This window comes from Kogia breviceps, chromosome 7 (assembly GCF_026419965.1).
Source record: "Kogia breviceps isolate mKogBre1 chromosome 7, mKogBre1 haplotype 1, whole genome shotgun sequence".
In the NCBI taxonomy this organism is placed as follows: domain Eukaryota; kingdom Metazoa; phylum Chordata; class Mammalia; order Artiodactyla; family Physeteridae; genus Kogia; species Kogia breviceps.
This window is the reverse complement of record NC_081316.1, coordinates 80666097-80689320: the sequence shown is the minus strand read 5'-3', so window position 1 is coordinate 80689320 and position 23224 is coordinate 80666097. Positions and strand designations below refer to the sequence as shown.

Below are 23224 nucleotides of genomic sequence, written 5' to 3'. Positions count from 1 at the left end.
ATGCAGGGGACAAGGGTTCGAGCCCTGGTCCGGGAAAATCCCACATGCCGCGTAGCGACTAAGCCCGTGCGCCACAACTACTGAGCCTGTGTGCCACAATTACTGAAGCCTGCGCACCTACAGCCCATGCTCCACAACAAGAGAAGCCACCACAATGAGAAGCCGATGCACCACGACAAAAAGTAGGCCCCGCTCACTGCAACTAGAGAAAGCCCGTGTGCAACGAAGACCCAACGCAGCCATAAATAAATAAATAAATTTATTTATTTATTAAAAAAACATATGAGCAGGAATTTAAAGTGTGGGAAGAGAAAAGACAAGTGGCCCAAATGGTCAGTTACTGAGCTCAACCAATACCTCTAAAACAAAGGAGCCTCAGTTCCAGGAGGCAGCCTGGCACTTTATCTAGTGATTTGTTCATTCAAGATATCCTTTGATGTGGCTGCGTCAGTAATCAAAGCTTAAGACAGACACTTCCATTACAAAAAAAAAAGAACCTAACTGTCAGTTTATACTACAAGGGAGAAGTATTCCAGGCAGAGGGAACAGTAAGTCCAAAGGCCCTGAGGCAGGAATGTACTCAGTGCTTTCTAAGAACAAACATCAAGGAAGCCAGTGGGACTGGTGAGCAGGGAGCAGGGCGCATGGTAGGAGTGTGTGGTCTGGACCAGAACCTAGAAGGCCACATTAGTCAGACTGGGTAAGGATTTGGGATTTTACTCTGAATGCGATGGAAACTTTTTTTTTTTTTCAGTTCAGCATCTGATCTAGGAACAGATTCTAGGGACAAGGGAAAGCAAGCAAAGGACATGAAGGTCTATTTTGAACAGCACAAGCTCAAGGCAAGCATGACTTGAAGCAGGGGGTAAGTGGTGGCAGAGGGGGCGGTGAAGGGGTGGGAATCTGGATGTAGTTTGAAGGGAGTGCTAATGAGATTTGCTGATGGATTGGATACTGGGTGTGGGAGAAAGGGAGGAATTAGGATGACTCCAAGGGTTTTGGGGCTGAGAAATCAGAAGAGTGTGTGGCCATTTGCTGAGATGAGGAAGGCTATGAGTGGAGTTGGACTGGAGGGGGATGGGGAAAAAAGAATTTTGGAATTGAGGGAAGTAGTGGATTTATGAGATACTTAGTGAATAAAATCTCTAGGGCCTGGGGACTTTTGGGGTGTGGGGAGAGAGGGAGAGGTCAGGGACAAAAATGACTATCAGGTTTCTGGCTTATGGACGGAGGAGATGTTGGCACTATTTTCTGAGACAGAAGATGGGAAAGGTGCTGGCTGGTACTGCAACAGGAAATCTGGGTAGCAGCTGCTGGAAGTGATGCTGATTCCAGCCTGGAATATTCTGCCACTTCTGTATTGCTCACTACCTCCTTTCTTTGGAAATCTGTTTAAATGTCTGCTTATTAGCAAACCTTTTCCTGACCACCTTCTCTCGAATATGGTTGTCATCCTCACCCCTGTGTGTTCCGTTGCCTGCCCTGGCTTTATTCTTTTTCACCACATTTATCACCATCTGATATTACTGCCTGTTTATGTGATGGTCTCCCACCACTACAGAGTGAACCATATGAGAGCAAGGAATTGTGTCAATTTTGTTCCCAACTTAGAACAGTACCAAGTATCCTGTCAGTGCTCAGGAAATATTTGTAGTCTAAATGAATGGTGAATGCCGAGTAGGGACTGGGATGATCCCTGGGGCCCCTCTGATTAATTTGAGACTCTCCCCAATTTGGATTCAGTGAATCTTGGTGGAACTGCCCTGGCCATGGAGGCTGAGAGCAGAAAGGACAGTGGCAGAGGAGATCCGGGAGCTGGAGTGAGGAGGAAGGGGTACAGCCTCAATATCTCCACCTGTAAAATAGAAATGTGAAATGAAGTATGACTTCCCTAAGGGGCTGTGAGTGAGGACTGGATGTGGGAGAAATATTTGGATTAAGGTTCCTGGAGTGCAGGGTAGGGGGTGCAGGCAGGGATAGTGTGAGACAAGTGTAAACGTTTGCAATTTAGTAATAAAGGGTGTGTTTTTGTGAAAGGTTGGTTGTCATTGGGGTGGGAGGAGGCTGGCCTGCCTGGAAAAGCCCAGGAAATGGAAGGGAAGGGCAGAGCACAGGTTAGGGGGCAGTTAGGTTCTGGGGCTGTAACTACCCGTGACAAGATTGGGGCAATTTGTGAGCTGGGATGGTGAAGCAGTCGGGAACTCACTCCCTGGTCTCCATCCAACATTCCTGGCTCCATGAGAGCACTCCTCCAGGGGGAGGCTGGAGGGAGGGCAGGGCAGACTGAGGCTATTATTTTCTGGAAGAAGAGATTGATGCCCAAGTGGGAGAAGGATGGTACTAGGGCCCATGTCCTAATCCCCAGAACCTGTGAATGTTACTTTGTATGGCAAAAGGGACTTTGCAGATGTGATTAAGATACAGATCTTGAGATAGGGAGATTATTCTGGATTATCTGAATGGGCCAATATCATCACAAGGATCCTTACAAGAGGAAGGCAGGAGATCAGAGAGTCCAGTAGAAGATATAAGGGTGGAAGTAAGAGGTTGGAGTGATACGAGGAAGGGGCCCACAGCACAGGCATACAGGTGGTCTCTGGAGGCTGGAAAAGACAAGGAAATGGATCTTTCCTGAAGCCTTCAGAAGCAATGCAGTCTTGTTGAAACCTTGATTTTAGACTTCTGACCTCCAGAACTGTAAAAGCATAAATCCATGTTGTTTTAAGCCACAAAGTTTTCGGTAGTTTGTTATAGCAGCCATAAGAAACTAATACAGATCCAAGGTCACCTGGGGATTGATGGTGGACTTGGGACTGGATTAGAACCCCGTTAGTCCAGCTCTTTCAGTTGAAGCCTCCTTGCTCCCTCTATGCTTCGGCCAAAGCTTCCGGGTCACTGTGCAGCTCCCTGGGACAGTAACTGGACTCTTATCACATGTATTTCATTTGACCTTGACAAGAGCCCTGTGGGGCAGACAGCCCCTACTTTACATATAGAGAAACTGAGGTTCAGAGGTGAAGTGTCTTGGCCAAGGTCAGAGCACACAATGAGGAATCAATGAGCTAGATCCCAGATCCAAGTCCTCTGCCCTTCCCTGAACAGTACAGATATACTGCATGTGTCCAGTATTTTGGTCTCTCATTCATTCATTCAACATTTATTGAATATCAGCTGATGCCTGGCCACTGTGCTCAGTTCTGCAGAGCCACTAGTGAACAATCATGAAGTCCAGAGACTAGGAATCCTTTGTTCTTGCATCTGTCTACATAGGTCAGTCAGGTCATGATGTTCCTGTAAACCTGCAACAAGACAAATATTATTCTCTGTTCTGCAACTTTTTATCTCTATATGAAGGGGAAAGTGTTATACCTTTAAAAGTCAGAGCCTTGAGAATGGACTATCATGTATATTTCAGACTATAGGCAGCTTTCTTTTTTTAAATTAATTTTTATTGGAATATAGTTGATTTACAATGTTGTGTTAGCTTCTGCTGTACAGCAAAGTGAATCAGTTATACATACACATATATCTGCTCTTTTTTTGATTCATTTCCCACCTAGGTCATTACAGAGTATTGAGTAGAGTTCCCTGTGCTATACAGTAGGTTCTTATTACTCATCTGTTTTATATATAGAACTGTGTATATATCAACCCCAATCTCCCAATTTATCCCTCCCCTCCACACACAATAGGCAGCATTCTTAACTTGAAGCAAAAGCAATAGAATACAAAGGTTAAAGTAAAAGAAACAGATCTAATGTGGAGTCAGATTTGTTCTTTATTACGCCTGCAACCACTATGACACTTTTTAAAAAATTTATTTTATTTTTGGCTGCGTTGGGTCTTCGTTGCCGCGCGCGAGCTTTCTCTAGTTGTGGCGAGCGGGGGCTACTCTTCGTTGCAATGCGCAGGCTTCTCATTGGGTGGCTTCTCTTGTTGCGGAGCACAGGCTCTAGGCACGCGGGCTTCAGTAGTTGTGGCTCACAGGCTCAGTAGTTGTGGCTCGCGGGCTCTAGAGCACAGGCTTAGTAGTTGTGGCACACGGGCTTAGTTGCTCTGTGGCACGTGGGATCTTCCCAGACCAGGGCTCGAACCCGTGTCCCCTGCATTGGCAGGCGGATTCTTAACCACTGTGCCACCAGGGAAGCCCTACCATTTCACTTTCTGTCTCTATGAATTTGACTTCTTTAGGGATCTCATATAAGTGGAGTCATACAGCTTTTGTCCTTTTGTGACTGTCTTATTTCACTTGGCATCATGTCCTCGAGATTCATTCATGCTGTGTTCTCAACAGCTTTTAAGGTAAAAACTGGTATAAAGGTTGTTATAACTATACGTAAGGACTGAGGGAGCAGAGCAAAGGCAAGGCTGTGAGAATTTGGTCAGCAAGAGGGGCCTTTGCTCTGTGCTTTCTCACAACAAACAAGGAGCAGCCCTAAGACTGCACCCCACCCCCACAGAGCACGCCTGAAGGTTCATTACTCCCCAACCTCCACTGAAAGCCTGCTGGACTTCCCGGGTGGCGCAGTGGTTAAGAATCTGCCTGCCAATGCAGGGGGCACGGGTTCGAGCCCTGATCTGGGAAGATCCCACATGCCGCGGAGCAACTAAGCCTGTGCGCCACAACTACTGAGCCTGTGCTTTAGAGCCCGCAAGCCACAACTACTGAGCCCACGTGCCACAACTACTGAAGCCCGTGTGCCTGGAGCCTGTGCTCCGCAACAAGAGAAGCCTCCACAGTGAGAAGCCTGTGCACCTCAATGAAGAGTAGCCCCCTGCTCACTGCAACTAGAGAAAGCCCATGCGCAGCAACGAAGACCCAATGCAGCCAAAAATAAAATAAAATAAATAAATAAATAAAAGAAAGACTGCTGACGTCTCTGGGTCTCTCTGCTTGGGTCTGTCCAAGTGTATATGACAGTGTGATTCAGTGTCTGTCTAGGCATGAGGACATAGGCATTGCCTGTGTAGTAGTTTTCTATTGGTGCTATAAAAAATTACCACAAATTTTGTGGGTTAAAGCACACGTGTATTATCTTACAGTTCTGTAAGTTAAAGTCCTACTTGGGTCTCACTTGGCTACCATCAAGGTGTCAGCAGGGCTGTATTCCTGTTACCAAGTTCAAGCTCATACTCCTCGCTGCACGACAGGCCAATAAATGGAGAGATGAGTTGTTGGGGCAAGGAATAGCGACTTTATTTGGAAAGCCAGCAGACTGAGAAGATGGTGGACTAGTGTCCCAAAGAACCACCTTACCTGAGTTAGAATTCAGGATTCTTTTATACTAAAAGGGGAGGAGGTGTGGCTGGTTGTTGCACACTTCTTGGTTCAGGAATCCTTTGTTCTTGCAGCTGTCCAAATCCTGCTCACAATGCTGCTGTAAGCCTCCAACAAGACAACTGTTATTGTCTGTTCTGCAACTTTTTATCTCTAAAAGTGTTGTACCTTTAAAGGTCAGACCCTTGAGAATGGGCTGTATATTTCAGGCTATAGGCAAAATTCTTTTAGTCATTAATTTACAGCAAAAGCAATAGAATACAAAGGTTAAAGTAAAAAAAAACAGATCCAAAGATTTGTTCTTCCTTATTACATTTCCTTTCTAGAGGCTCTAGACTGAAGATTAGTTCCCTTGCCTTTTCCAGCTTCTAAAGGCTGCCTGCCTTCCTTGGCTCATGGTCCCTTCTTCCATCTCCAGAGTTAGCAGCGTAGCATCTCCCTGTCTTTTCTTCCTTTCTCACATTGTTTTGTTTTGTTTTCTGACCAAAGCTCTTGGGAAAGATTCTCTAATTTTAAGGATTCGTGTAAATAGATTGGGCCCACCTGATAACCTGGGCTACCCTCCCCATTTTAAGGTCCTTAAACTTAATCACATCTGCAAAGTCCCTTTTGCCATGTTAGATAACATGTTCACAGGTTCTGGGACTAGGATATGGACATCTTTCAGGGGCCTTTATTCTGCCTAGCACCCTTGTGTGTGCTGGGAGTGTGCGATGGTGACTGTATGTATATGTTTGTGTAGGTTTGTGTCCCCTCGGCCTTTGCCTCCCATACAGAGGGCCTCTTTTCCCACTTTTTGTTTGTTTTTGCTTTGATCAGAGTGAGGAAGCCTTAGTTACAGTAAGCAAATATATGCAAATCCACCATGCAAGTAGAGGCCTAGCTGGAGCACTGTTGCTGAGCAAGTTCCTGTACCCCTGTCAGGGAAAGTCCCTCCAAGATCCCTGGAGGGAAATGAGCTCTGGCAGGTGCTGAGGATTCAGGGATGGGGCTGCCTCTGGTCGGGGTCGACCTGCCACAGGCACAGAATCCTAGGCAGGCTTAGCCAAAATTGCTATTGAATGCAAGTTCCTGTGCCTGAAGCACAGTGAGGCCAAACAATACTGAAATGTTGGAGTTTGGAGCAGAGAAAGTTTTTATTGCAGGGCCATGCAAGGAGAATGGGCAGGTCATGCCCCCAAAAGCCCTGAACTCCCCAAAGGTTTTCAGCAAGACATTTTTATTTTATTTATTTTATTTATGTATTTTTTTATCAAGGCGTATTTAAAGGCAAGGTGAGGGAGAGGCGTGGTTGGTTGTTGCAGACTTCTTGGCATAGGAATCCTTTGTTCTTGCAGCTGTTTATGTAGGTCAGATCATCATGTTTCTGTGAACCTCCGACAAGACATATGTTATGCTCTGTTCTGCAATTTTTTATTTCTCTATGAATGGAAGAGTGTTATACCCTTAAAGGTCAGAGCCTTGAGCATCGCCTATCCTGTATATATCAGGCTATAGACAACATTCTTTTTTTTTTTTTAATTTTTTTTTATGTTGGCTGCATTGGATCTTTGTTGCTGTGCACGGGCTTTCTCTAGCTGCAGCAAGCAGGGCAGCGAGTGGGGGCTACTCTTTGTTGTGGTGCACGGGCTTCTCATTGCAGCGGCTTCTCGTTGCGGAGCATGGGCTCTCGAGCATGTGAGCTTCAGTAGATGTGGTGTATGTGCTCAATAGTTGCGGCACACTGGCTCTAGAGCGCAGGCTCAGTAGTTGTGGCGCACAGGCTTAGTTGCTCTGTGGCATGTGGGATCTTCCGGACCAGGGATCAAATAGGTGTCCCCTGCATTGGCAGGAGGATTCTTAACCACTGTGCCACCAGGGCAGTCCCCAACATTCTTTTTTTTTTTTTGTATTCCTTTTTGTTTGGGTTTTGTTTGGGTTTTTTAATTGAGGTATAATTGGCATATAACATTTGTACCAGGTATACAACATAATGATTCAGTATTTGTATTTATTGCAAAATGATCACCACAACAAATCTAGTCAACTTCCATCACCAAACATAGTTACACATTTTTTTTCTTGTGATGAGAACATTAAGATCTACTTTTAAAAACAACTTTCAAATATACAATACAGTATTATTATTTTTAAGATTTATTTATCTTTGGCTGCATTGGGTCTTTGTTGCTGCACGCGGACTTTCTCTAGTTGTGGCGAGCGGGGGCTACTCTTTGTTGCGGTGTGCAGGCTTCTCTTTGTGGTGGCTTCTCTTGTTGCGGAGCATGGACTCTAGGCACGTGGACTTCTGTAGTTGTGGCTTGCCGGCTCTAGAGTGCGGGCTCAGTAGTTGTGGCATACGGGCTTAGTTGCTCCGCGGCACGTGGGATCATCCCGGACCAAGGCTCTAACCCGTGTCCCCTGCATTGGCAGGCGGATTCTTAACCACTGCACCACCAGGAAGTTCCCAATACAGTATTATTAACTGTAGTCACTATGTAATGCTGTAAATATATTACATCCTCATGATTTGTTTATCTTACAAGTGGAAGTTTGTACCTTTTGACCATCTTCACCTGTTTTACTCACCCCTCACCCCCTGCCTCTGACTACCACCAGTCTGTTCTTTCTATCTATGAGTTCAGGTTTTTTCTTCTTTTTTTTTGTTTGGGTGCACTGCATGGCTTGTGGGATCTTAGTGTTTTTTTTTCCTTTAAATTTATTTTTAGATTTTACATATACTCTCACCTTTTATTTATTTTTATTTTAATGTTATTGGAGTATACTTGATTTACAGTGTTCTGTTAGTTTCTGCTGTACAGTAAAGTGATTCAGTTATACATATACATATATTCATTCATTTTTAGACTCTTTTCTCATATAGGTTATCACAGAATATTGAATAGAGTTCCCTGTGCTATGTAGTAGGTACTTGTTGGTTATCTGTCTTATACATAGTAGTGTGTGTATGTTCATCCCAAGGTCCTCCATGCCACATTTCTCCTTTGGTAACCATAAATTTGTTTTCAATATCTGTAAGTCTGTTTCTGTTTTGTGAATAAGTTCATTTGTATCATTTTAAAAATTAGATTCCACATGAGTAATATCATATGATATTTGTCTCTCTCTGCCTGACTTACTTCACTTAGTATGGTCATTGTTAGGTCCATCCATGTTGCTGCAAATGGCATTATTTCATTCTTTTTGATGGCTGAGTAATATTCCATTGTATATATGTACCACATCTTCTATCCATTCCTCTGTTGATGGACATTTAGGTTGCTTCCATGTCTTGGCTATTGTAAATAGTGCTGCTGTGAACATTGGGGTGCATGTATCTTTTTAGATTATGGTTTTCTCCGGATATATGCCCAGGAGTGGGGTTGCTGGATCATATGGTAGTTCTATCTTTAGTTTTTTAAGGAACCTCCATACTGTTCTCCATAGTGGTTTACCAATTTACATTACCACAAACAGTGTAGAAGGGTTCTCTTTTCTCGACACCCTCTCCAGTATTGTTTGTAGACTTTTTGATAATAGCCATTCTGAGTGGTATGCAGTGATACCTCATTATAGTTTTGATTTGCATTTCTCTGATAATTAGTGACGTTGAGCATCTTTTCATGTGATTTTTGGCTATCTGTAGTCTTTGGAGAAATGTCTATTTAGATCTTCTGCCCATTTTTTGAGTGTGTTGTTTGTCTTTTTGACATAGAGCTGCATGAGCTGTTTGTATATTTTAGAGATTAAGCCCTTGTCCGTGGCTTCATTTGCAAATATTTTCTCCCATTCTGTGGGTTGTCTTTTTGTTTCGTTTATGGTTTCTGTTGCTGTGCAGGAGCTTTTAAGTTTAATTAGATCCATTTGTTTGTTTTTATTTTCATTACTCTAGGAGGGGGATCAAAAAAGATATGGCTATTTTTGTCAAAGAGTGTTCTCTGTTTTCCTCTAAGAGTTTTATAGTATACGGCCTTACATTTAGGTTTTTGATCCATTTTGAGTTTATTTTTGTGTATGGTGTTAGAGAATGTTCTAATTTCATTCTTTTACATGTAGCTGTCCAGTTTTCCCAGCATCACTTGTTGAAAAGACTGTCTTTTCTCCATTGTATATGTAAGGCAACATTCTTAACACAAAGCAAAAGCAATAGAATAAAAGGTTAAAGTAAAAGAAACAGATCTAATATGGAGTCAGGTTTATTCTTCCCTGTTACAGCGCCCCTCCTGGGGCCGGCTTTCTAGGGACTTGGAAGAGAATCCACAGGAATCACTTATAACTCATGCATGCATCCTAAACTCAGAGTCAGGCCCAGGAGAGACGTCAATGACTGTTTGCTAACCAGAAAATAAATGAGGTGTTGAGTTGAAATGTGCCATGTAATTTACAAGGCCCATAAAGTAGAAACAAAATAGTACACCAAGAACCGAAGGGTTTTTCTTTTTTTTTTTGTTTTTCCTTTTGGTTTTTTTCAGAGTATCAGGGAAACTGCAGATATGGATACAACTTGCTGAAGTCTCTCCAACTGAGCATCAGGATGGGAGGTGCATTGAAGGACTACAATGATGACTGATAGTGAACTTTAAATCCACCGCATGGGGAATTCCCTGGTGGTGTAGTGGTTAGGATTCCATGCATCCACTGCAGGGGGCCCCAGGTTCTATCCCTGACTGGGGAACTAGAATGCCACAAGCACTGCAGTGGCAGGACCAAAAAAAAAAAAAAAAAAAAAATCCACCACATGTTACATATGGACACCCCCCCCCAAATACATACAATTTGCACATGCCACCCAGGAAAAGCAGGCCTAGGCAGAAAACTCCTGAAACTTACACGCACTTTCCACCAATCATTTCCAAGTCCCCCCCCCCACTTCCTGCTTCCAAGATAAATTTCCCACTCGAAAACCCATGAGCAGACACATCTGACCACTGCCTCTTGTCTCCTAGCTGCAGTAAAGTCTTTTCTCTCTGCACACAACCGTTGCCTGCTATTTGGTCTTTCCGTTGTGCAGCTGGCCATGAGCCCATTTGCTCCATTACAATGACCCTGAGGTAGAGGAATCTTGTACCCCAAGCAAAAGTGTACTCCCTCAGCCAGCCCACCCAGTGGGGCTCTTCAGCTCCCCACAGCATCTCCTCCACACACCTGCCATGCTCTCCTGCCAAGCAGTCTCCTCACCACACACCCCAGTGCCTGCTCAGGGAGTCCCCTCCCACCAGGAAGGTTTCTTCTTTTCCTCCTTTCTCACTCTCTGACTCTGAAGCATGGTTCAAGGTACAGCTGAAGTCTCTCCTGCTCAAGGAAGCCCTTCTCAATGTCTCCTCGTCCTCCAAGGGTATGTGTCATCCTTTGAGGACCGGTATAACAGAAAATAACAAACCTGACTCCAGATTGACTCTATTCCTTTAGCACTGACCTTTGTGCTGTTGCCTGTGCTGAGTATGCTGGCTTTGCCCCTTTTGTAAAAGAATGTTGCCTGTAACCTGAAATATACATGATAGCCCATTCTCAAGGCTCCGACCCTTTAAAGGTGTCATTCCATTCACGTAGAGACTAAAAGGTGCAGAACAGAGGACATCATTTGTCTTGTTGAAGTTTTATGGGAATACTGTGAGCACACCTACACGGACAGCTGCAAGAACAAAGGATTCCTACACCAAGCCACACCCCCTCCCCTTTTAGTATAAAAGAATCCTGAATTCTAACTCAGGTAAGGTGGTTCTTTGGGACACTAGTCCACCATCTTCTCGGTCTGCTGGCTTTCCAAATAAAGTCACTATTCCTTATCCCAACAACTCATTTCTCGATTTATTGGCCTGTCATGCAGTGAGTGGTACAAGCTTGGACTTGGTAACAAGGGCACCATTTTTTCGTCCTGTCTCCTCTCATTGTGCCCATCACCAGGATGGCCACAGGAGGCCCGCAAGCATGGCCATGCCCCAGGCGCACCACACTCTTTCAGGCCTCAGTGCTTTTGCACATGCAGCCCCCTCTTGTCTAGACTGTCCTTTCCTGACTTCTCCTCCTTCAAAGTCTCATCTCCCTGAGGATCCCTCCCCACCTCCACACCCACATTACCCTTCTCTGCTCACTGCCCCCACTCTTCTCAGAATCTGTCTCTAGTGTAGCAGTTGTCACAGGCACACACGTCTAATGAATTCAGTTCCACTAGATTGAAGGGAAGAAAAGCCCATCTTTTACAAACGTTTCTTGAGTGGCTACTCTGTGTCAGGCACTGTGCTGTGTGCTAAGGAAATAGAGATGAATCAGAGACCTGCCCTCAAGGGCCTAATGATTTGCTTGATGCCTCCCAAACTAGACTGGGGGCTCCCAGGGGATGAGGACTCAGATCTGACTCCTCTGTGCGTCCCCCATCACCAAGTACAGACTGGCTCATAAGAAAGCTTTGTGGAGCGAATGCAAGATTGACCTTCTTGAGTTGCAGCTTCAGCTCGGACAAGCCACTTCACTTTCCAGAGCCTCACATTCCTCATAGGCTAACTAGGAGCAGGATTTCCAGGACTGGGGTGAGGATAAGAGGAAATGACAAGTGTGAAGGCTCTTTGGAGACCAAATATCCTTCGGTATACATAAGAGATGGTGACTGACATTTCCCTCTGTCCCCTACCAGGGCCAGCCATACTCCTCAAGGACCATGGAAGCAGCCCTCACTGGCATTGAATTTACATCACTCAGGTCTAAACCTTCCTGGATCCTGGAGAATTCTCTGCACAGAGCCATGGACCTCTCTCTCCAGCCTACGGGCTTTGGATTTATTTCTGACTGTTGGGAAATCCCCATCCCCATCCTGCCTTCTGCTTTCAGCCCAGGCCCTGGCTTGGGTAAAACACAATGAAGGAGCAGGTGACATCTCAGGACAGAAAGGGCCAGGTCAGGGAAGTGCCTTCCAGGGATTCACACCAGAGCTGGAGACATGGTTGGGATATTATGTTAGAGAAAATGAAAGCTGGGGGAGCAGGAGGGACCTGCCTCGGGTCTCCAGAAAGTCAGTAACAGAGCCAAGGTAAGTCCCAGGATGCCTGGCTCTCATCGCATCCACTCTATCTCAGGGCCACCAAAGCCCTAACCCATCAGAGTCCCCCTAACGTTCCTTCTCATCTCTCTCTCTCTACCTCGAGACACTTAGTGCTGCCCCAAAAGATTCTCAGTGTTCTCCAAATACATCATCTGCTTTTAACTCCATGCCTTTGCATGCAATACGCCTTTTTGTGCATCCCCTTCTCCCACTTGTCTACTAGGTAAACCCCTACTCATCCCTCAAGGCCCGTTCAAATAAATGTTTCCTTCCTTCAAACAAAGCCTAAACTCAGTTTATCCAGAATCCATTCATCTCTCTTTCCTCTGTGTTCTTATAAGACTCTCTGTATACACTGATTTTAATATTTACTACCCTCGGGCTTCCCTGCTGGCGCAGTGGTTGAGAATCCGCCTGCGGATGCAGGGGACACGGGTTCGTGCCCCGGTCCGGGAAGATCCCACATGCCGCGGAGCGGCTGGGCCCATGAGCCATGGCCGCTGAGCCTGCGCGTCCGGAGCCTGTGCTCCGCAACAGGAGAGGCCACAGCAATGAGAGGCCTGTGTACCACCCAAAAAAAAAAAAAAAATTACTACCCTCTTCTATAATTGTCTATAACTGTCTTAGTCCTCATTAGACTGTATTTTCCTCTAGGATAGGGATTATTTCTGCTTCATCTCTCTGTCCCCAGGGCCTATCAAGGTGTCTGGCACTCAGTTGGCACTCAATGACCAAACAGTGGAACAGATGAAGGAATATGAGGCAAATTTTTAACCCTTTTAATTCTTATACTTTTAAGGAATATGAGTCTATTTATTTATTTATTTGGCCATTCCATGCAGCTTGCAGGATCTTAGTTCCCCAAGCAGGGATTGAACCCGTGCCCTCGGCAGTGAAAGCATGGAGTCCTACCACTGGACCGCCAGGAAATTCCCTCAGAGTCTTAGTTTATTATCCTTGAAATGAAAGGGAAAAAAAGTCAAGCACTTGGCAAGGATAAATGGTGGATAATGAATGTGGCACCATCACTGACTCAGTTGCCTGAGCCAAAAATAGGGTATCACCCCAAATTTCCACTTCTCCCTCTTCCTTTTCCCCTTCCCCTGTCACCATGGATTGTGTTTTTTAAAAAATTTATTTATTTTATTTTTGTTTGCGTTGGGTCTTCATTGCTGCGCTCAGGCTTTTCTCTAGTTGCGGTGAGTGGGGGCTACACTTCGTTGTGGTGCGTGGGCTTCTCATTGCAGTGGCTTCTCTTGTCACGGAGCACGGGCTCTAGGCGCGTGGGCTTCAGTAGTTGTGGCATGAGGGCTCAGTAGTTGTGGCACACGGACTTAGTTGCTCTGCAGCATGTGAGATCTTCCCAGACCAGGACTTGAACCCGTGTCTGCTGCATTGGCAGGCAGATTCTTAATCACTGCACCATCAAGGAAGCTCACCATGGCTTGTTGAACGTGGCTGAGGATCTAGGTAAGAAACTCTAGGTTACTGGGGGATTTCCATCAGGCCAGAGCTGTCAGGAAGGATGGAGGCAAAGGATGCCGGATGTAGGGATCCTGTAACTAAAAGAACCATAGGGAGTTACTGATGGGGACACTGAAGGAGCAGATAAGGGATCGAGAAGGGAGAGGTCAAGGGTGGGTTCTGTGGACTTAGCAACCACTCAGTCTCTGCCCTCAAGGAGCTCCTGGTCTGCTGAGGAAACAAATAGAAACAGTTTATATAGAACTCCACTGTAGCGCAGCACTACCTCCTTCCTGATACCCCTTCTTTACTTGGCTTACAGGATACCACCCAACTTACCTGGCTTTCTGCTTATATTTTTGGCCCTCCTTCTCAGTTTAGTTTGCTGCTTCTCCTAGTTTCCTCAAATTCTGAATTTTGAAGGAAACGATTTTCCATCTACACTCACTCCTTTGGTGGGCTCATTCACTCTCATGGCTTTAAACACCATCCATGTGCTGATGACTCTCAAACTGATATTTCCAGTCTTGATCTCTCCCTTGACCTTCAGACCTATATGTCCTCCTGCTCCCTCAACAACCCTACTCTAATGGACATCTCAAAGTCAACACACTCAAAAATGAGCTCCAGATATTTCCTCCCAAAACCAGCACCTCCCTTTGTCTTTCCAACTGGTCTCGCTGCTTCTGCCACTGTCCCCACTAAATTTTTCTTCATAAAACATCCAGAGTAACTCTGTTAAAATCTAAATCAGATTGTGTGGATCCTCTGCTCATAACCCTTCACGGGATCCTCAACATGGGGTAAAACCTAAGTCCTTATTGTGATCTGCAAAGCTGTACTCTCTGGCTCCTATCTCTATGCTCATCTTCTCCCATTCTCCCCATAGAACACTATGCTCCAGCCATTCTAGGCCCTTTGCACTTGTTCTTTCCTGATGTTCTTCCCTAAATATCAGAATAGTGCCCCCTTTCTTTGTTCTTCAGATCTTTTACTCAAAGGTCACCTTCCCAATAAGGTCTTGGCCCCCTAACTGAAAGGAAACATCTCCCCTACCAACGTTTTATTCCCACTTCTCTGACTTATTTTTTCTCCTTAATATTTACTGCAGTCTTGGGCTTCCCTGGTGGTGCAGTGGTTAAGAATCTGGCAGCCAGTGCAGGGGACTCGGGTTTGAGCCCTGGTCTGGGAAGATCGCATATGTCACGGAGCAACTAAGCCCATGCACCACAACTACTGAGCTTGCGCTCTAGAGCCCACAAGCCATAACTACTGAGCCCATGTGCCACAACTACTGAAGCCTGCGTACCTAAAGCCCGTGATCCACAACAATGAGAAGCCCGTGCACAGTAACAAAGACTGAACAGAGCCATAAAATAAATAAATAAAATTTAAAAAAATATTTACTACAGTCTTAAAACTATATATTTTATTTACCTATCTTCTTTATTTCTCTCTCTTATTAAAATGGAAGCACCATGAGTCTCCTCATGATTTTTTTTTGGTCTGTTTTGTTCACTATTGTGTATCCATTACTTAGAATAGTGGCAGGAATAGGTAAGGTATTCAGTAGATATTGCTTGAATGAATGAAAGAAAAAGGTGGACAGTTCTAAGGGTCAAATTTTACTCTTTAATGAAAAAGTTTATAGCAACCAGAGCTGCTTGGCAACAACGACAGTCGATATGCACAGTATACTCCCTCTTAAGTATGTTATCTCATCAAATCCTCACATCAGTCCAAGATGCGAAGAAGGCTGGGCAGAGATTATGAAGCTGGTTGGAGCCCAGACATGGAAAAGGGATTTGTTAAAGGTCACACATTTGGTCAGGGCAGGAGTGGAACTATGGATGACTGCTGGCCTTGAAAGGGGCCGGTGAGTGATGGAGCTTAATGGGGGTTGGGTTTGAAGGACTTCCGTTACCAGAAGGCATAAGGATCTCTGAAAGCGAAGCTGAGTCAGAGGTTAGTAAAACGGAGGCATCGGCAAAGGAGTGGGAGAGAGATGTGACAAGGCTGACAGCTAAGCGGATTTAGCCCAGTCCTGGAGAGGGCAGCTGAATTCCCCAGCAGCAGAATGCTGCGCCTGAGATTGAGTAATCACTCAAGCCCTTACAAAATCTGGAATGCAGAACTGGAAAGGCAGTCTTAAGAGACCAGTGAGTCCACTGCAGGTCTACAGAGTCTGGCTTCCCCACTGGACTGTGAGGTCTTTGAGGGCAGGGACCGTGTTCCTAGATTTAGCCCCAGCTTCTAGCAGGGCCTGGAATATGGAATATAATAGGGACTCAAATATTTCTGTCGAAGGAATACATAAATGAATGTACGTTGTTTCCCAAACGGGAAACTGCGGGGGAGACAAGACAAACAGGAGGGGCGAGGCGTAAAATCACCCAGCGATTCTGGGGTAGAAGCAGACTAATTTTTCTGGGACCGCAGCAGGACAAACAGTCCTAGTACTAACGCTGGTTGTCGCCAGGTATTTTTCAACAGGGATTGGCAAGCAAATACAGCCTGGGGACAGAAAGGCGGAGCCAAATGGGGCCGTTGGGGCGGGTCCAGGCTGGAGAGGCCGATTGGCTGAGACTCAAGGCGGGGCCAATAGAGCAGCGCGCCAAATTTCCACCCAACACGTGACTAACGTGTGTAACGTCACTTCCAGTCCGGTGGGCGGGAGCGGGAAACAAAAGAAGGCTAACGACGCATGCGTTTGGTGTGTCCCAAGTTCTGATGGGTTCTTCCGCTCAGTCAGAGTAAAGTGCTTCCGGGTCGCCGCCGCCTGCCGATTCCCGGCGCGGTAAGTACATAAGACAGGCTGCTGTTGCTGTCTCTTTGCCCCTTATTTCCTCCCTTCCCCAGAGAAACCTCATTCCCTTGACCCGCCTCCTCAGGAGCTGCCTGTTCACACTCCCTTTAACATTAAAAGTGTTCCAGCTGATTGGCCGCGTCCTCGAAGCTAAGCCCCACCCCGTCGCACAAGATCCGTCACTCATTGGTGTCACTTCCTGTCACCCAGCAGTTCTTCCAGTTAATTGGCCTTATCCAGGCCCCGCTCCTTTCTCGGTTAGCAACCCCAAATACCTGCCCGAATCCCGCCCATGCCTTCTTCCTGTTGGTCAACTCCACCGTCATTATCATAATAAGCCAAGAATGGGCGGTGGCTTTGCGGTGAGGGGTTGAGCTTTCGGAGCCGCGGTCTCTGGCCTTTCAGTTACTTATGGGACTTGAGAGAGGGTTCTGTTGGGCGTCTTAAACGCGCCGGGCAGCTGAGCTCCATGGAAGGGCAGCGGCTGGCCCCGGATTGGTCAAGTGCGTTAGGGCAAGAGCAGAATTACACGTAGATCCTTTTCTCCTGCTCACCTTTAGTGCCCGGCCTGGATCGCTTCCCCGCGAGAGTTCTATGCCCAACTCACCGTGGCACCTAGAGCCAGTCGTTGCCTGTCGCTGGGCCTCAGTTTTCCTGTGAGCTGAAAGGTTTTAATTCAGATTCTCTGGGACCTTCCTGTTAAGATCCCTCAGCTGCTGAATCTGAGCTGAATATACTTGTTCTCTTACATGTTAGTTCATCCAGTCTTTCATCTGCTCATGTATTTACTCATACCTTTAGAATGTCTTACTGAGCCATACTTGCACGTGATAACACCTCCCCTCCCTGCCCGCCAGTTTGGCTGTGGTTCATTATAGAGGTGGTCAGCGTCCAAAATTTCTGACACTGGGTGGGTATGGTGTGGGTGGCATGGAGGAGCAGAAAGTAGGTCTCAGTGTTTGGAGGAGGTAGAGAGAGTTTCAGTAGAGTTCTGCTGTCTTTAATTTTGTAAGGCCAGTCTGCATTCTGGTTTCCTCTCTCTACATTTGGCTTCCATTCTCTTCCCTCCTTGAACAGCTTACAAACAGCTCTACTTATCCATAAAGTAAATTACTTAATTATCAGAATAACTATGAGGGTGGCATAATTGTTATTGTCCCCATTTTACAGATGAGGAAACTGAGGCTCAGAGAGGTTAAGTGACTTGGCCAAGGTCAAACAGCTAGTAAGCGGTGGAGCCAGGACTCAAACCCAGGTCTGTCTGATTTCCATAGGGAAGGGGTACTTTCCTGCTACCTTCCACACTACCCGATCCCCAAATCAAAATGTAACCAAATAAAAACTAAAACCAAACACATCTGAGAGCTGGATTCACCTGATGCTTTTCCTCAGTCTAGGAGCCATGTCCACCTTGTTTCCCTCACTCTTTCCCCGTGTGACTGAGACACTGTGGTTTAATCTGGATCGACCCTGTGTGGAGGAGACAGAGCTGCAGCAGCAAGAACAGCAGCATCAGGCCTGGGTGAGTGAGGATGTAGCACAGCGGTGGAGCTTCAGTCAGGTGCCCCGCCCCCCTTCTCTGTCGTTGACCCATACCTACTGGAGACCTGCCCTGGGGGAGCTTTTTGTCCTGAGCTGGGGGCCTAGGTTCTCACCTTTGTGTTACCCTAATTTGCCAGGGGACCGTGGGAGCTCTAGGCAAGATTGGAGCCCAGGCTCTTTTCCCTAAAGCATAGAAAATAATAATTTTGACTGTTTATTGAGGAGCTAGCAGATGTCATGTTCTAGGCTGATAGTCTCACTTCATCCTCACCATAATCTTATGAGGAAACCAAGGACCAGAGAGTTTACGTAGTTGGATCAAGTTCATAAGTAAGTGGCAGATGACAGGAGAGAAAGGGATTGTATCTTCCTGAGAGCTGGAAGGAAGCTTTTCCTTCACACTTGGGGGGTCTTCCTGGGGGCAGGGCAGGTGAGTGCCATGCCCCTGACTGCCCTGCTTGGGCCCTGGCCTTGCTCTTCTCCCCCTGTGGCCACAGCTCCAGAGCATTGCAGAGAAAGACAACAACCTGGTACCTATTGGCAAGCCGGCCTCAGAGGTGAGTGGCTTCAGCAGATGGGGCCTCTGTGGGGCCCAGGTGGACCAAGGCTCTGCTCTAATTCTGAAGGTCTGGCCTCTGACTCCAGAGTAGTCGTGGTCCTCAGCTCTGAGTGGAGGACAGAAAAGAGGAGGTAGAGGGGGTGGGCACTGGGCTCACACTAAGGTCCTGCAGAATGTGCACCAGCCTGCTAGACTAAAGTGGGAAAATACTGGGGAATGGAGCTCATTCGTTGTCCCCAGAGAGAGGCTCCAAGTGGGCCAGTTCTTGAACTGGCCCAGGCAGACCTGTAGAGGCTACAGGCTCTTCCCTGCCTCACCAGCACTATGATGACGAGGAAGAGGAAGATGAAGATGACGACGAGGATAGTGAAGAGGACTCGGAGGATGATGAGGACATGCAGGACATGGATGAGATGAATGACTACAATGAGTCACCTGATGATGGAGAGGTCAATGAGGTAGGCAGGGGTGTGGGGGAGGGCCTCTGCTCCTGGGCCCCTACCCCTGACCTCACTGGCAGCCAGTGGGTACAGAAACCCTGGATCCAGCCAGGGGCAGGATCTGGGACTGGGGCTGGCTGGGTGGCTGAGGCCCCTCCCCACCCACACCCAGCCTCCTCTCCAGGTGGACATGGAAGGCAACGAGCAGGATCAGGACCAGTGGATGATCTAGGCAGACAAGGCAGGGTGGTCTCAGGAAGATTCCAGACCCACCCAACCTATCCTGGACCCCCTGCGGATCCAGCTGATCACCCAACCCCCCCTGCCCCAGTGCCTGAAAGCTCATCCTCGGGCACCTCCTTAGCTGCTGCCAGCACCTGGTATCCTTGGCCCCTCCCAGGCCATCAGTCTGCCCTTGAATCTGCAGGGCCTGAGCCCACCCCACCTTTCTGGCCAGCACCTCATCCCTTGGTTGCCAGATCTAGTCTCTTTCTAAGTCTCTTTAATAAAGACACAGGACTGATTTTTTTCCCCACGTCTATTCCCTATTTCTTGGTGGGGCCTAGAGGAGTCCAGCATCTTCTCTTGAGCTTTGGGGAGAGGGTTCTCAAGGGACTTCAGGCAAATCTACCTGGCCATGCGGGCTGGGGCTAGGGAAGGCCAGGGTAGCCCTGGCTGTGGGCCCAGGCTCCATCGCCATTTCCTCTGGCCCAGCTTGCACCCAGCCGTTCCTGCAGGGCCTCTAACTCAGTGTTTACTGTTTCCTTTGATCCCACCTGGAATGGCATGGGGTGGGGTGGAGGGTGGGAGGCAGGCTTTCTGAGCGCCAGAACTGGGAGGCCCCTGGAGCTCTCCTAGTCAACTTCCTTGGTGTTAGAACAGATTAAATCTCAAGAGCAGGGCAGGGACTCCCATGGAGTAACCCAGCAAATCAGTGACAGGGCTGTGTTGTGAGCTGAAGTCTCTTGCTTGTCAGTCCATGACTCTGGACTGGAAGGAGGAGGACCAGTGGGATCAAATAGCCTGACAGAACTTGAGGCCTCAGGTTAGTGTGGAGCCAGAGTGAGACAGAGGTGGGAGGAGAGCCTCCCTAGCCCTGAGCCCAGTATGTGTCAGTCCGCAAGCAGGGAGGGGAGGGGATATTCTGAGGTCCTTGCTTGGTTGGGGGGTGGGGGGATGCAGCAGTAACTACCCCTGGGCCTGGACCTCAGCCAGGCCCTGTGTAGGTGAGCTGGGCTATGCCGTCCTTGATGGCAGGGAAGTCAGGGAGGCCAGTGTGGTGGAGGCGGCAGCGGTAGCGGCCACAGCTCTTGGCGTATTGCAGGAAGCGGGGTGCACCAGGGAAGAGCACATGGTCAGCTAACACTGTGGCACCAGCTGGCAGCAGGGCATGGGCCTCCAGCAGTTGCAGGTCCCGCAAGTAACATCGGGGCCTGTGTGTCAGGAGCACCAGGTCAGCCCGATTCATCTGGTACTGGGTTCTGAGGCGCGGGATCACCTCCTCCGATCTACCCACGATGAGCTCCACCTGTGGGGGTGGGAGGAGTTGGAGATGAGGGTGGGAGCAATTGTTCTCCCACACCAGACCCTACCGGGATCTCGCTTATTTTGTGTCAGGCCCTGGCCTAGGTCTCCACGTGTGTTCTCATATTTCCTCTGGCCTCAGAACCCAAGAAGTCAGGATCAGCATTGTGATTTTCATTCTGCTGGTAAAGAAGCTGAGATTCAGAGGACAGGTGCTTTGCCCAAGATCACATAGCTAACAAGAGGCAGACTAAGGTTTGGACCCAGATTTGCTGGGCTCCAGAGACTTTCCTCTTAACTGCTTCTTTGTCATCCAGCAGCAAATACATGCCAGTGACTTGGAACAGGAGGACAAGAGCTCATACACTCTCCAGGTTCACAGTTCCCTAAGTGGAGCTGTTTCCTTCTCCTAGGTGGGATTCCCCCATGGGGGAAGCTGGCTAGGGCAGGGCCGGGGGTGGCAGGAAAGAGACCAGGGTTGGGGAGGTGGGGGCTGACCGTGCGCTCGTCGAAGCCAGCCAGGCGGATGAGTTTTTCAGCCACTGCTGCTGTGCGTGGATCCCGCTCCACAGTGAGAAGGCGACCCCCAGGGGGCAGGGCACGGGCAATAAGCAGTGTGGAGTACCCGCAGTAGGTGCCCAGCTCCAGTGCACAAGCAGGGGCCTTCTCCTCCACCAGCCGCATCAGGATCTGACCTATGGGGGGAGATGGTTATTGCAGCAGACATGGGAGATGGATGCAGGGGCCCTCATGGAAAGGGGTCTCAAATGCCCACTTGCCACTGCAACCCCCAACCAGCGGGAGTCTCATTTCTTTCTTGGATTACAGTCCTAGCAGCCCCAGTGGTCTCCCTGCCCCTCTCAGCTTGCCTCCTTCACACCAACCACTAGGAATCTTTCTGACAAATCTGACCCTATTGCTCCCTGGTTCCTATGAACCTAAAGGCCTTTGGGATTGAACATGGGATCCTCAGCCTGACATTCAGAACTTTCTTGGACCTGATTCTATCTTACCTTTCCAGTTTCAGCTCTCAATTCTTCCCACCACAGCCATCCCAAACAACTGTGCCCAGAGTCAACCATGCTGGCTCATTTCTTCATGCCACATTTAGATATGTGGCTGGCTTTGTCCTCCCCCACCTCTATCCTCAACTACCTGGCCAACTTGAAAGCAGTCCCTCTAGGCCCAGTTCAAATATTGCTTCCCCCAGGAGGGCCCAGGCAGAAACAACCACCAGGCTTCTGAGAGACCACTGTCCAGGCTCCTGAGAGATCTTTGCTAGACCTTCTAGTTTCATTCTCCCTTGATTTGTTCATTGAATATCTTTCTAACCATTGAATTGGATGAATTTCTTAAATGAGACTAAAACCACATGTGCTGACAGCTGGGACTCAGACAAATCCAGCCAGACAGCTACCCTGAATGGGCTGGAGGAAGCTCCATGGTGGGGGAGAAAGACTCAGACACAGATAATTACAAAGTTATGGGTTGTGTGCTGAGATGGTTATTCCCCTGTATCATGCCCCCTTTGAGGCCAGCCTTTGTGGCTGATTCATCCCTGGCCTCTACCTCCTCCCCCAGCACCTAGCACATGCCTGGTACAAAAGACGTGGTGATACATTTTACTGGATGAATGTATAACTTTACCCAGCCCCCTCATTTCCAGAGAAGAAAAAAGAGACCCACAGAAGATCAAGAACCTGCCTAATTCACCCAGTAAGGCAGCGGCAGATCCCAGATCTTCCTTCACCATCTTGGAGGTGCTTCCTGGAGCAGAAGGCTAGGGAACACTGACCTTTGACAGGCCCCATGTGGCCCAGGTACTCGCAGTGGCTGCTCCAGTGGTCCAGGGTGGTGAGGATATGACCAGGGTCCCCAGGCAGGGCGTGGATGAGCACATAGCTGAAGGCCCGCTCCTCAATCCGCATCCCTGACAGGCAGTCTCGGAGGCTCCGGAGTAAGACCGTGCGTACCAGTAGTCGGAAGTAGTGCCGGTACCTCACCAGCAATGTCACCAACAGTGGCAGGAAGGCCAGCGCGATGGCGGGGGACATGGTCCCTACCTGGGCCCTGGGGTGGAGGAAGGGAGGGAAACCCACATATGTCGTTTGCCTGTCATTTGTGCAGCCCTTACCAGTAGCAGTTATCCCTATATACCAGAGTCACACGGAAGAACTAGGATTTGAATCCAAGCTGGTCTGATTCCAAGCCCATGTACTTTCAAGGACAACATACTGTCTTATGTTCAGCACCCAACTCCAAACTATCTCTTCCTACTCCTGGTTCATCTTCACCTTGCTCCCTCCACCCGTTTTCCCTTATCTCTGTAGTCACTCTTCTTCAGGACCCCTTTCACCATTTCCTTCCTGAGTTCTCCTCCCACCTTACCCACTGCCTGCTTGGTCTCTGACCCATTACTGTGTAGCAAAAGAGCACAACTTTGTAGTCAGGAACCCCTTCACTGTCACTGTTCTGCCTCAGTAAAAGGCAATCAAAACATTCCATGGTGTGTTAGGATGACATATCCTTAACCACCCCAGGACTCTCCCTCTGTCAGCATTTCCCTGGGGGTGGGAAGAGTCCTTGATTGTATATT

At 47.8% G+C, this 23224-nt stretch overlaps 2 protein-coding genes across 13 annotated transcripts in view; one reads left to right on the top strand and one right to left on the bottom strand.

Moving 5' to 3' along the window:
* ANAPC15 (anaphase promoting complex subunit 15) overlaps positions 1 to 19639 on the top strand; it is a 76110-nt gene extending 56471 nt beyond the window's left edge. The window contains exons 1-6 of one of the 8 annotated variants that reach the window (XM_067038822.1): positions 16420 to 16554; positions 17734 to 17818; positions 17961 to 18085; positions 18603 to 18662; positions 18985 to 19122; positions 19289 to 19639. In XM_067038822.1, the coding sequence (XP_066894923.1) occupies positions 17966 to 18085; positions 18603 to 18662; positions 18985 to 19122; positions 19289 to 19336 (366 nt within the window). In that variant the 5' untranslated portion in view covers positions 16420 to 16554; positions 17734 to 17818; positions 17961 to 17965 and the 3' untranslated portion in view covers positions 19337 to 19639. Of the gene's footprint in view, positions 1 to 16419; positions 16555 to 17733; positions 17819 to 17955; positions 18086 to 18602; positions 18663 to 18984; positions 19123 to 19276 lie in introns of those variants that run through there. The other 7 variants (XM_067038823.1, XM_067038820.1, XM_059068782.2 and 4 more) reach the window with 7 other exon arrangements.
* Positions 19640 to 20311: 672 nt separating this feature from the next.
* LOC131759512 (leucine-rich repeat-containing protein 51) overlaps positions 20312 to 23224 on the bottom strand; it is a 28028-nt gene continuing 25115 nt past the window's right edge. For all 5 annotated transcript variants that reach the window (XM_067038809.1, XM_067038803.1, XM_067038804.1 and 2 more), the window contains 3 exons: positions 22424 to 22698; positions 21127 to 21323; positions 20312 to 20632 (listed from right to left, as the gene is read on the bottom strand). In XM_067038809.1, the coding sequence (XP_066894910.1) occupies positions 20312 to 20632; positions 21127 to 21323; positions 22424 to 22682 (777 nt within the window). In that variant the 5' untranslated portion in view covers positions 22683 to 22698. The remainder of the gene's footprint in view (positions 20633 to 21126; positions 21324 to 22423; positions 22699 to 23224) is intronic.